At 35.3% G+C, this 12,525-nt stretch overlaps 1 protein-coding gene across 2 annotated transcripts in view; it reads right to left on the reverse strand.

The window, feature by feature from the left end:
* The window catches only part of LOC142978171 (putative E3 ubiquitin-protein ligase RNF144A), a 162,277-nt gene that overhangs the window by 71,751 nt on the left and 78,001 nt on the right, over nt 1–12,525 (reverse strand). For both annotated transcript variants that reach the window (XM_076122494.1, XM_076122495.1), the window contains one exon: nt 4,905–5,055. In XM_076122494.1, coding sequence (XP_075978609.1) covers nt 4,905–5,055 — 151 coding nt within the window. The remainder of the gene's footprint in view (nt 1–4,904; nt 5,056–12,525) is intronic.

Consider the following 12,525-nt stretch of genomic DNA (forward strand, 5'->3'; position numbering starts at 1 on the left):
GAGTCATTGCAACCTGAGTTCCCTGACCCTAAGGTTAACAAACAATGATGAATCCCTTAATAACTGTCACTAGATAATCAAAATGTATCAATCAGCTTAGCCTATCTTCCAACTATGTTGGAGTCGGCTTCCAGTCTCACTGGATGCAGCTGAATACCAGGATTGTACATAGAGCGACTGCCTATCAGACCTCCACAACCCAGCTATCTTGGTTTTTATTTATTTAAAATCTTAATTTAATTAAAAGAGGACTTGGTACACAAAATAAGCGACCATGTCGTCCTCGTAATTCTACAATAAGTTATCTTGGTTAGAACACGATACAAGCTTCTGACTACTGGTAACGACTGTCAAAGATCTTTGAAAATTACAGCCATAGTCGAAATGAATGTCGAGCAATTAATATAATTATGAAAACACTTAAGATATCAAATTAAAGGATATTTTCATGACAATATAAAAGGCGCTTTCGAAAATTAACTTTCCATTTTGTGAAAGGTAAACCTCAGTAATTATCAAATTGAGATGTTTTGATGCAAAAGGAACGATTTAAACACAGTTTATGAGAAGTCGTTAAAATATTATTTTCATTTACAGTGTAAATTTCTGCTTCTGGGACATTTTTAAATTCACATTTCATCACATTTTACATTGACTGACTGACTGACTGACTGACTGACTAACTGACTGACTGACTGACAGACAACACACAGCCAAAACTACTGAGCGTAGAAATTTGAAATTTGGTATGAAAATTCCTTAGGAAGTGTAGAGGACCACTAAGAAAGGATTTTTAGACATTGTTTTGTAATTATGTCATCTCATCAACTTCTTAATTTTGTGTATATATTATTATAATAACTGTTGTTGAATCTAAGAAATAAATATTATAACTTCTAAACGTTGAAGGCTTTTATTACGATGTAATAATAAACTTGTCTACTACAATGATATCTTTTTTATCACTATGCTTTGTTATATCAATCAAACAACCTTTCCAGTCAAATGTAATATCAACTACAATACCTTACAAAAAACCTGTCACTAAAAATAGTCTATTACGAAACATACTATTATATTACATAAAGACACGTTGAGAATTTCCTCTTAAAATAAAAGACCTCCGATAGTAACAGCAAGCAAAAAATACAAAAAACGGCCAAGTGTGAGTCCGACTCACGCACGAAGAGTTTCGTACCATAATAATCAAGAAAATACGAAAAAAAAACACGTTTATTGCATGGGGACCCCTATAATATTTGTAATTTTTAGTATTTGTTGTTATAGCAGCAACGGAAACAGGAATATAATTTGTGGAAATTTCAGCTATTACGGTTTATGAAATACAGCCTGGTGACAGACGGACAGACACAGACACACACACACACACATTTTCGGTACGGAACCCTACAAATCACAAGGTATACATGCAATGCTTGTAGCAAACAAATATTGACAGCCAACAATGTTTTTCAATTAAAGTACAAGACCTTCGGCAAGTATAAATAAACTCGTGCGTGGTAAACTCAAGTTTGATATAAATACAATTCTTCTTGTCTTCTTGTCGTATGGTTAGTGGTCAACCTACTGTCAAAGTTGTTCAAGCCGCCCGAAGGCCTTTGACATGGCTTAACGACTGTTATCGTAGTAGATAGCAACCGGGAGCGACTTTTAACGTGCCCTCCGAAGCACGGAGACGCCCAGTTCAAATACCACTATGCGGTCACCCATCTATGGAGTGACCGCGCCAAGGGTTGCTTAACCCACAGATCGTTTATTGACCGGTAAGCGCAACTGGCTACGGGCGGCTCATAAATACAATGAGGGCAAGACTTCGCTGAACGGGACCCCAAAGATCGTGCCTTGCGGTACACCCACTGCTAGTAGGAAATTGCTGAAAGGCTTCCTCGCAACTTGACAAATGGCTAAATATAGAACTTTGATATTCGATGCAGACGGTTCTAGGAAATGTGGTATAGAAATTCTTGCAAGAGAGAATATTATGCGAGTTAGAGGGAAGGGGAAATTAAATATTGGTAAACAGAAGGATTTAAAATGTATAGTAATCCGGCTTTAAAATAAAAACAAATATTCAATAAGGTTTTTTAAAAATACTGCTATCGTATATCGTTATCCTTCACGCCCTTTTGTCATCATAACATCACTCAAAATCACTTAATATTTTCCTGGAACCAATTAACAGTTTTTTTCCACCCATTAGTTGAACCAACAGTATGGGATTTCATGAAACAGTTGAAAAACGTTGGAACATAACAGATTACGCCTTTAATTGGCAATCAGCTCCCTGAAACGTGATCCCTTGGGAACGACCCAATTTCAGATGCGATAATCTATTTATGGGAATTCAAGCAGTTACCCCCGGGATTGGAGGAAGGGGGAGGGGGTGGAAGGTGTTTGTTCGTATTACACGTAAGCCTATTTGAAATATTATGTTCGAAGGCGCGCTAGATTTTCAAGTAGTTAATGGAATTTGTTTTGTTTTTATCCCCGCGGGATTTGTTGGGTGTAAAGTGTCGTGTGTTGATTTAGAAAAGAGCGTTATTTATGATGTACTTCACATTGTTTTATATGAGCCTGTTATTTTATTACAACTCACGGACAGGATTACGATAATACTGTTCGAAACAAATAATTTTGAAACATCACTAGATTTAAATATGATAAAACCAGAATATTTTCAGAGCAGATCACTAGAGAAGAAGTGACCAAGAGTGAAACATGGCTATAAGTTTGCCTTTAGCCATGTTTCACTTTCAAAGATAACAGCTCGTTTAAAACAAAAAGAAAGTGAAATTCAAGCGCTATTTCTAAAAAAGTTAAAACAACGCAGTAATGATATCACCTATTATTGGTATTATCTGGTCTCTGCTTACCCCTATGGGAAGGTGGAAGGTATAACTTTATGAATAAATGAATGTTTGTTTGTTTAAAACATATTACAGGTAATGTCGTCAGACATCTATAAAATGATGATAATAAAAATTCTCCTTTGCCAGTTGTTGTCGTAATGAAACATGTATAGAATCCTCACAACTCAATTATCATTGAAAGGATCATTGTAAACCGTGATTACTAAAACAATATGTTAAGTTCACGTCAATGATGACATCGATTATTCTGTTCAATATGTAATGGATTGTTTGTGCTATTTTTTCAATATGACTGTTCGCTATAGGACTGTATACGATGGAGCTAAAAAAGTAAATATATACAGTAACACGATTCTCTACAATTCGAACCATCGAGTATCGAGAGTTTGACATTTAGAATATGTACTGCCAAAATAGTTTCTACGACACCCGCTAGAGGCGCTGAATCGATTGTCATACAACATATTTCGATAGCTAGCCGGTTGTCGATAGTCGACAGTAGTAGAGAATCGAGCTACTGATGATAGTTGATACTGATAGTTGCTTGTTACATTACTTTTGGTAATCTTTCGTAATTGGTAATTGAAATACCCTTTTTTGTACTTGAAACCACACGTCAATAAATGTTACTATTCAGCAACGTTAAAATAGTTATCGAAACTATAACTATAACTACATATATATGTCAGATACAAATAGATGGAACAAATTTAAAACGAAATAGTCCTAAAATCGCTCTTATTCATTACCTTTCTTTATCAGTGGTCTTTTATTAAGTAAAACTTTAATTTGTTGATTATATATCAAAAATCAAAATATGTCTCCCTAAAAAGGCAATAAAACTTGAGCAATCACAAACATTTGCTAAACTACAATATAATTCAGAATACGTCATAAATACTGTTTTTTTCGCGTGCCAGCTCTTTATAAACGTTACTTAATCTCTCACATAAATCAGTTTTTCAATTAACGAAACGAAAAAATTTCCAAGTTCACATTTTCGCTCATAACCATCATCCTTGTTGAGAACGAGAATGTTTAAATAGCTGTGCAGAAAACGTAAAAACGGTATTAAAATTCTTTGTGTTTGCTTAGTCCCGGGGTATTCTAAAGAGGTTTCATTTAAACGTTTTGTAGTTATTTTGGTACAGGTCGAAATTAAGATTGTTTGTGCTTTTAGAAAAGCGTTTATTAAATCGCTATGTTTATTGTTCTCTAGCTTAGCGAAATTGCCTTTGTTTTTATTATAATCCACGACAGGATTCATTTTAATGTAGCCTCTCCAGAAATCTATCTAAGTAATATTTGACGGTTGAAATCTGCAACGGTCGGATATGATCATCGAATTACTAAAGGTTTCGCATACGATGTAAAATAGGTCAGCTACGACGAACGCACGGCACGTCCGACAAGCCGTCGGTCAATTTGCAACGATACGCTAACATGAGTCGACGTTGACGTGGCTAGCGTTGTATCCAATGGTCCATGCAAACTATTTCACGGTTTAACAAAATCAATCCTGCAGCGTCGGGTGTTCTGTAATAGAATATCCTTGGGCAGTTACTATGTTTTGGTGAGACTTTTATTTTGCAGTGAACATGTATGTGCTCATGTTAATAATAATGATGATTTTAGTAAACTGCCATGAGCTCTTGTTCCAGGTAAAGATGTGAGGCGCATATGCCAAAAAGCTTAAAAGAGCCTTTTCGAAATTTGAGATAACACCAATACAGGAAATGTTCAACCAGGGCAGTTAGATTTAGGAAAGACTTATTAGACACTTACTACTACTATACAATTACGTAAGAAGTATCATCATTCCAATAAAAATGTATGTTATGGTGTAAGTAGTCAAAGAAAAACAACGAGGGTGCTAACATAATTCCTCAAATAAAAATCCTTAGGATTGGCCTGAGATAGCCGATGACAGGGACCGGTGGAAGATTTTGGGGGAGACCTTTGCCCAACAATGGGACAGTACAGGTTAACAAAAAAATAATAATAATCCTTTACCTTCTAGCAGAGGCTGCGGCTGCGACAGCACGGAGTCCCGGGAGGCAGCCCGGCGGACCGGCTTGGCTGGCCTTGCCAGGGACTTGAGCCCGCCGCTTAAGATCAGTTCCAGGGCGCGTCTGCCACCTGGCCCGTTCGCGCCTGCTCCCATCTGTGGACAAAGGGAAGAAGCATTTAGATATTGCAAATAAGTACTGAAATACTATGGGATAACAGTGTTATGAAGCAAGGGAAGGATTTCTTTCATTAGCAGGTTGCAAGTCCTCAACATGATTCTTTAAATAATTAAAAGAAGCTGACATCTATGCTGCGTCGGCGGATCGGCGGGTCAGCGGATTTAATGCGTGGTCTCTGTAATGGACCTTTTATTAATTACTGATCACAGTTCGTTAAAATACTCACAGGATGTCTAATCTAACCGATAAACAGTAGACCTCTAGGTTAACCACAAACCAATATATCATCAAGATAAAACCTAAACACAATCAGCAAACAACACATTACCGTTAACAAAACAAAACCTTCATTTCGACCAAATATTCACAAAAAGCATATCCTTTACTTTGTAATGGTATTTTAATACGCAAAGGTCAACAACACCTGCGCAAATTCGCTAAGAAGGGTAAACAGGTGGCTACTTTTTACTTTAAACAACCTTCAAGATTAAAATTTGGACATTTTGAAAAAATCTCGTCGTTTTCATTGCTACACGAAAATAGATCACCCTGTATATGATTACGTCATTCGCTTTCGTTGATGTGTTTATTGAAATAAAGAAGCAAGGTTATTTCTTTGAGATATTGGGTTAAATAAATATCATCATTTTTATCACAATTTATTTGATATTAGCATATCACTCTTCTTTTTAACGTCGCTTCCTCTTAGTATTATACTAAAATCATATTTTCTTTTCGATCTTTTTGGTATAAATTAGACCTCTCGAAATCGTATGTTAGCGCATTAAATTGTTTGCAAAAGCTGGATAAAAACAGGATCAACATTAATAGACCAGATTAAAAAAAACAAAATAAAAAAATATAACCCATTACTGTCCCACTGTTGGGCAGGGGCATTCTCTCTAATGAGGGAGAGATTAGGCCTTGAATCCACCACGCTGGCCAAGTGCAGGTTGTCATCAACGTAGCTATCAAAATTATTTATGTTTAGAAAACTCCGTCTTCGTACAAGCTTTTAACGGAAATAGCTTATTTTCCTGTGCATTAAATATAAATAACTATTTCTTGTACACAACTAAAGCCGGGTATATAATTTTTCATTATTTTCAGGAAGTTTAGCGCTTACGTAGAACCTGCACTGACAGGATATTACAGAGCTTGAAAGCTTTGTAGCTTATGTAAGTGTTTACGGAAGGGAAAACAAGCTTTTGCCAGACCTCTTGAAGTAGTTAGAGACTTTTCTTTGTAACTGCATTTGATTTTCGTTCTAGAACCAGTATTTTTTATTTTTAATCTGTAAAGAATGAACCACTGAAATGTCTGTACCCCGCATAAGTTTTCAAAACTACACAAAATTAGATAATTCTTTTTTCATTTTTATATGATTATTACTGTCAGTATAAGGTTTTACAGTATAAAAAATCCCACGCGAATGGGATCAACGAGATAACATTGTAGTATATCCCGGACGAAATCGGGTCAAGATAGTATCTCATCACTTACCATCAATTACTGCAAATTATGCAGCACCAAAATATTGCGGGCCATTCTTTACCAAAATAGTGATTTCCAGTAAACAATAATTTATGTACAAATTCACTGAATCCACAATTTGAATTTGCAAAGACCAACAGACTGTATTGCGGCAGTGCTTTAAAAATAGCCGTATCGGAATCGATATCGGCATTCTAATCGGCCTTATTCAACAGCCAGTCAACTAGAATGGTTCACTGTTGTTGCCAAGTAGTTCACATCGACTATAGTAACTATAGTGACTATAGTATAGTACACAATATGATTGCTTGGCATCACTTTTATAAACTATAGTTTGTGATTTAGGAAAAATACCGCACCGGTACTAAAATTAATTGCAAATCAAACGTATACGCTTTTTTAAAAATTTCAGAGTATTTATTGAAATTTTGTCTATTAATTTAAATACCCAATTTTTATCTACTGGTCATCTAGACTTGGCTCCAGGATCAAAAAGACTTGTTATTATAAGCAGCCGGGATAATAATACCATGTCATTATGATCCAATTTTAGTGCCTGATTTTCGTCAGCAATTGTATTTTTAACAGACTTCAAAAAATGAGGAAGTATTCTCAATTGCGACATTTTGCATTGAAGTCTTTTTTTAATAAGAATATCATGTAATCATATACATAAACCACTATTATTAACTTTACATTTTATAGTTATTAACAAAAATCCTAAAGGCCAAGAATCAAGTCAGCAATAAAAACACATTCTAACACCTAAACTAACAGAATATAACACGAACTTGGCCTCGAACCAATTCACGAACTAAATCGTGACAACTTTGACAGTACAAGTGATTATTTACTAATATATAATAGACTATACTAATATTTAAATGTTGACCGTCTGATACCAGTTCACGACAGACATATTAGTTAAAACGTATTTATTTTTGAACCAAAAATATAGATTTTTATTCCGTTCTCTTGATACAAGAGAATAACTTTTTAATTTAAACGAAAGACTTTTAGAGAGGTTTGAGTTTTGTGGTTAAATATTCAACTTTCTCTCAAAGATCTTTCAAGAAACACAATAACCAAGATATTCAGGTAACTTATTGTAAGCTAATACTCACTTGATAAGAAACAGCACTATTAAATAAACAAGTAAACAGCAGCTCAATATGTGTTTTTTACTCGAAATAAATACAATACTTTTCTTTTTGGCTTTAGTCACCAGAGGTAAGTTCCTTAGTACTTAAAACTTTGAGTAAAGCGATTATAACTCCGTTGTTAGAAAAGGACAGCTGTATACAGACTATCTACTATCTCTTTCTCTCAGTACTACATGTATCATGAGCCCCAGGAATTCTACTTTAAGGTTATATTTCAGTTCCTGTTCCGTCAGTTATGTATGAACATAATGAGCATATGCCAAGGTGTAATGGTGGTATTACGTGATTCAAGGCTGTGGATGCCACACAATCGTAATGCTTTTTGTTCACATACGTACTGGAAGGTTCGGTAGATTATTTATACATATGTACATAATACTATTAAACTATACCTAAAGGTACGAAATACGTTAACTACCTTAGACCTATGTCGAGAACAGGGGAATAGGGGACGAGCCTATTGCCATTTACCGCGCTAGTGACCAAACTCTATGCTGCTTTTGAGAAATACAATTATATAAATGAGCAAAAATAATAGCATAGCACTTAGTAGTCCTGGGAATCCACCCAAGACCTGTGAGTCCCTTTTTCGAAGATTTATTTTTAAAGTCTCTTTATGCAGGCCTATAAACATCCATTTTACTGCAGTTGATAAGCGTTATAATTTAATATTTACATTTAAAACATTCTCTAGTAACAGGGATAATCCCCGCGTCAATGGGGACTTTGCAAACACAAAAATACGGAAAATATTTATTAAATGGATTATTTTAACTATAAATAAATATTAATCATACTAATATTTCTCATTATTTAATAGTTATACCCTGAGGTGTAGGCAAAAGTATAGAAATACACCCGGCTCACAATACGATGCTAAACTCAATGTGATTTAAAGGGGGCGGTCCTACCATATACCGGACACGTTACCAAACTCCGGGCTACTATGGAGAACATGTGTATAAAAAACACTAGTTTCTGCTCACGTCTTCCTCTGCGTAAATAGATTTAACGGGTTAAAAATATCCAAGTTATTAACTACATGCCCATCAAAGTCTTTCAGAACCCTGTTAAAGGTAAAAGAGTAAAAAACATTCATACATACTTTCGCATTAATAATATTTATTACTTTTTAACCCATTACTCTCCCACAGCTGGGCAACGTTCTCCTCCCGAACGAGGGAGAGGTTATGCCCTGAGCCCAAGCGCGAGTTGATGAATAATATTAGAAAAATAAATTTGGCAAACCCATTCATTCAGTCCTAATATCAACGAAACAGCATTAACCATATAGCGATACTGTAATACTAACACAGTTAAACAGTGACCTTATCATAACGGGACGGTTGATCACATGAACGGCTCACGAACAAAGCCTTTGATTCCATGTGTTTTTGTGCTTCGGAGCCTTGAAGCGGCTTCTCGTGACGGACTTGGCTTACAAATGCGAGTACATTATTAGTTAGTAGTTAGTTTTATTTATTGAGTAGTTGTAGAGAACAATTGGTAAGTATCAGATAACTTTTAAGTGTCTGTCCCACTGCTGGGCAAGGGATCTCCTAGCAAAAGAGGGAGATAACTTATCAGATGAAATTGTGTGTGTTCGTAAGTTTGCCACTACTTTATCTAGCAGATATGTTATCTGACACTTTTTCACACGATTTGAAACAGACCTTCTGGTGAAAGGTGAAGCTTCAAGTACCTAGCATACAGCATCGAAGATAGAGAGGGCTAGGAAAGTCAGGTAACAGCCATTGGGTTACCATTTTTTCATGGTACCTGCGTCAAGTCTCAGGTATTTTAGATTTCAAGCCTAAATTATATCAAAACCAAAGTTCTGAATTCGTAATAACTCCGAATGCTACAATGTAATATGATATAATGAAAAAATTATAAAATGTTGTCTTTAAAGTACCATCTTGAAATAGAATACTTATGTCAGTGTTAAAAACACATTTTTTACAAACTTTAAAGGATGTCGAAACAATTTCCAAAACAAGTCAATATTTAAATTCAAGGCAAACGTTATTCAAGATCCTTATCAAAAAATCTCAAGACGCTTCAAGTACTATTGCATAAGTTTAATGTTATTTGTATGTATGTTTGTATGTAACTCACGTTATATTTAGGTCGTAAGCTAACTAGATCAACCTCTGTTGCATACAGAATACAAATTTTGAATTATTATGGACCACGAAGTTAGGGTGGTGACTGACATAAGCATGAATGCGAATTGAAGAGATTAGGACTGAAAGCGTGGCGAAGACAAAGAGCGGATTATATGCAGCAGTGGGTAAAATTAGGCTGATGATTATGAACAATGAACATTAATGTACGTTTTCGACTTTTGTTAAGTGGTAGGTATCTATTTGATGTACGGTAAAAACCATGGAAAAGTAACTTAAACTATTGTAGTTATACTTAGTGTGAGTAGAATTATAGATTACTAGAGGCCGCCCGCGTGAAAACCCTTTCCATGTAAATCCCGATCCCTCGGAAATCCGAGGTAAAAAGTAGCCTATGTGTTATTCTGGGTATTCAGCTACATACATACCGTTTTTGCGTGAAAGAGTAACAAACATAAATACATACTTACAAACTTTCGCATTTATAATATTAGCAGGATAGAGGTGAAAAGGGGAATAAGCGCGTCCATTTCTGCATACGCTAGCGAATGTTCGGCGAGCACTTGGTCCACTATCAAACAGACATGTCGGTGACCAGCTTTGGTTGCACTCTGTTCATTTGGTATTCAGTAGCGAGGAGGCGTGCGAAGTTAAATTACAGTTCCCATCATGTGAGGCCAAGTTACGTACATCCTGATTCAGCATACAAATATTTACTGTGGCTTCTCTAGATATAGCTTTAAGGCCTGTTATACCACTATGTATCGCAAATATTGATTAGAAATTACTTCTTCGGTGATTTTAAAGTATAATTTATACCTTTATCATATTTAGGAGCCAGTTACGTTTCTGTATCTCCAATAATACGTGATACAATGCATTCAATCTCGGAAGAAATCAACTTAATATTTATTTTTCATGAATAAAAACAATAAATCGGAACAAGAAATCGAAATATAAAAATTTTTGGAACTATAAAATCCTTGTCCCTGCCTACCCCTATGGGAAGAAGGCCTGATTTTATGTATGAGACGTAGGTAAAATCCAGTGATTGGCTTTTTCATTCGAACCCATACCCTTTTTAATATTAGTGTCCTTTTAATTTGATATTCCAAACTTCCAATATTTTTCATATTAGTGCCAATACACCCTTTCAATTTCATACATTACATAACATACGATTCCCAGCACTATCGACAAACTAATTACAATTCCCGTCAGCCGTTCGGTTCGCCACGTACATATGGGACAAGCGATGTGCACTGAATGACGATGGCACATCAAACAATGTACTACAAGATACTTATAGACATAGACATTTGTACTCAGTGAACTGATGTTTGATAGGTCTTAGTTATTTGGCTGATTTGTAGTTGAGTTGCGCTCATAGTCATGTGCATTCACTGGTCTGTAAGGTTTACTACATACATATTGACTGCCTCCGTGGCACAGTGGTTTAGGTCGCCACGCCGATAGCGTGCGTCGGGAGGTCGTGGGTTCGCTTCCTACACGGAACAATTATTAGTGCGGGAGTTAATGTGAAAATAATAATAATAAAAAAAATTAAGAAAATATGCCGAACTGAATATTTGTATAGCAAGCCTAAACAATCAATGGGTAAGGCAATCTTTGGCGGCAATCATACCATAGGTTGACGCTTCGTATATAAGCTGAATGTCTCCACACTTTAAAATTCCATCCCGGGTCATGACAATTATTAAGATAAACTTTTTTATGCTATGTCAAACGTCAATAAAAAGCTTTGATACTAGTGAAGCTACACTAGTGAATTTGTAGTCAACGTACAAAGGTTACAATTTGGAAATACTATTTTAATTTCACCTTGTTATTGACGTGGCACGTGGCTTCATAAAATAAAACAACCAATTTAAAACATTAAAGTAAATGTCAGTTTATTTTAAATATGAAAATAAGCGTTATAATTGGATACTGAATCTGCCTCGTGGAACGCATATGAACGCCCCCACAGCTTTTAAAGGCTACAAAGTGCTGTTTATGCAATGTTCCAGTGCTTTAATAATAAATATATTGTATAAACATACATACATCATAACATTCATAACTTATAAACTTTTTAATATCATGTTTTTTTTTTATCCTAGTGTAGGATTCGGTGATTTCGGGGATTAGGTGTTCCATTGTGGGGGGAAAGGTCTCCTCTAAACTCCTTTACCGGCCATTTCCTGACAGATAATGATAAATCAAATAACATGATTTATTCCATTGCCGTACTGTTAGATAAAGGGTTGTTTCTCGGAATTAGGGAAGTGTTAGGCCTTAAGTCGGGCACGCAGCCCAAGTGAAATTTTACCTAGCTTTCCTTGACGTTTCGGCGCAGGTTACACAATATCTATGATCGGTTTTATTCCAGTATAATATTATTTAATGATATTTTTGATATTAATATTTATTTAGTCAACAATATAACTCAATTACAGTAAAAGTTTAAACGATACATGTACAACACTAGAATGTAGATTTGACCGTTTATACAGAACTACATAAAACGCTTGTAAAATATTGAAGTAAAACGATATAAAACGACATGAGGTACATTGTAGACAATTATAGTGGCATATAAGGGCACGGTTAGAGCAACGCTGTTAATAAAAAAATAAAAAAAAACATTTATAAATACAAT

The sequence above is a fragment of the Anticarsia gemmatalis genome, chromosome 14, assembly GCF_050436995.1.
Source record: "Anticarsia gemmatalis isolate Benzon Research Colony breed Stoneville strain chromosome 14, ilAntGemm2 primary, whole genome shotgun sequence".
Classification (NCBI taxonomy): Eukaryota; Metazoa; Arthropoda; class Insecta; order Lepidoptera; family Erebidae; genus Anticarsia; species Anticarsia gemmatalis.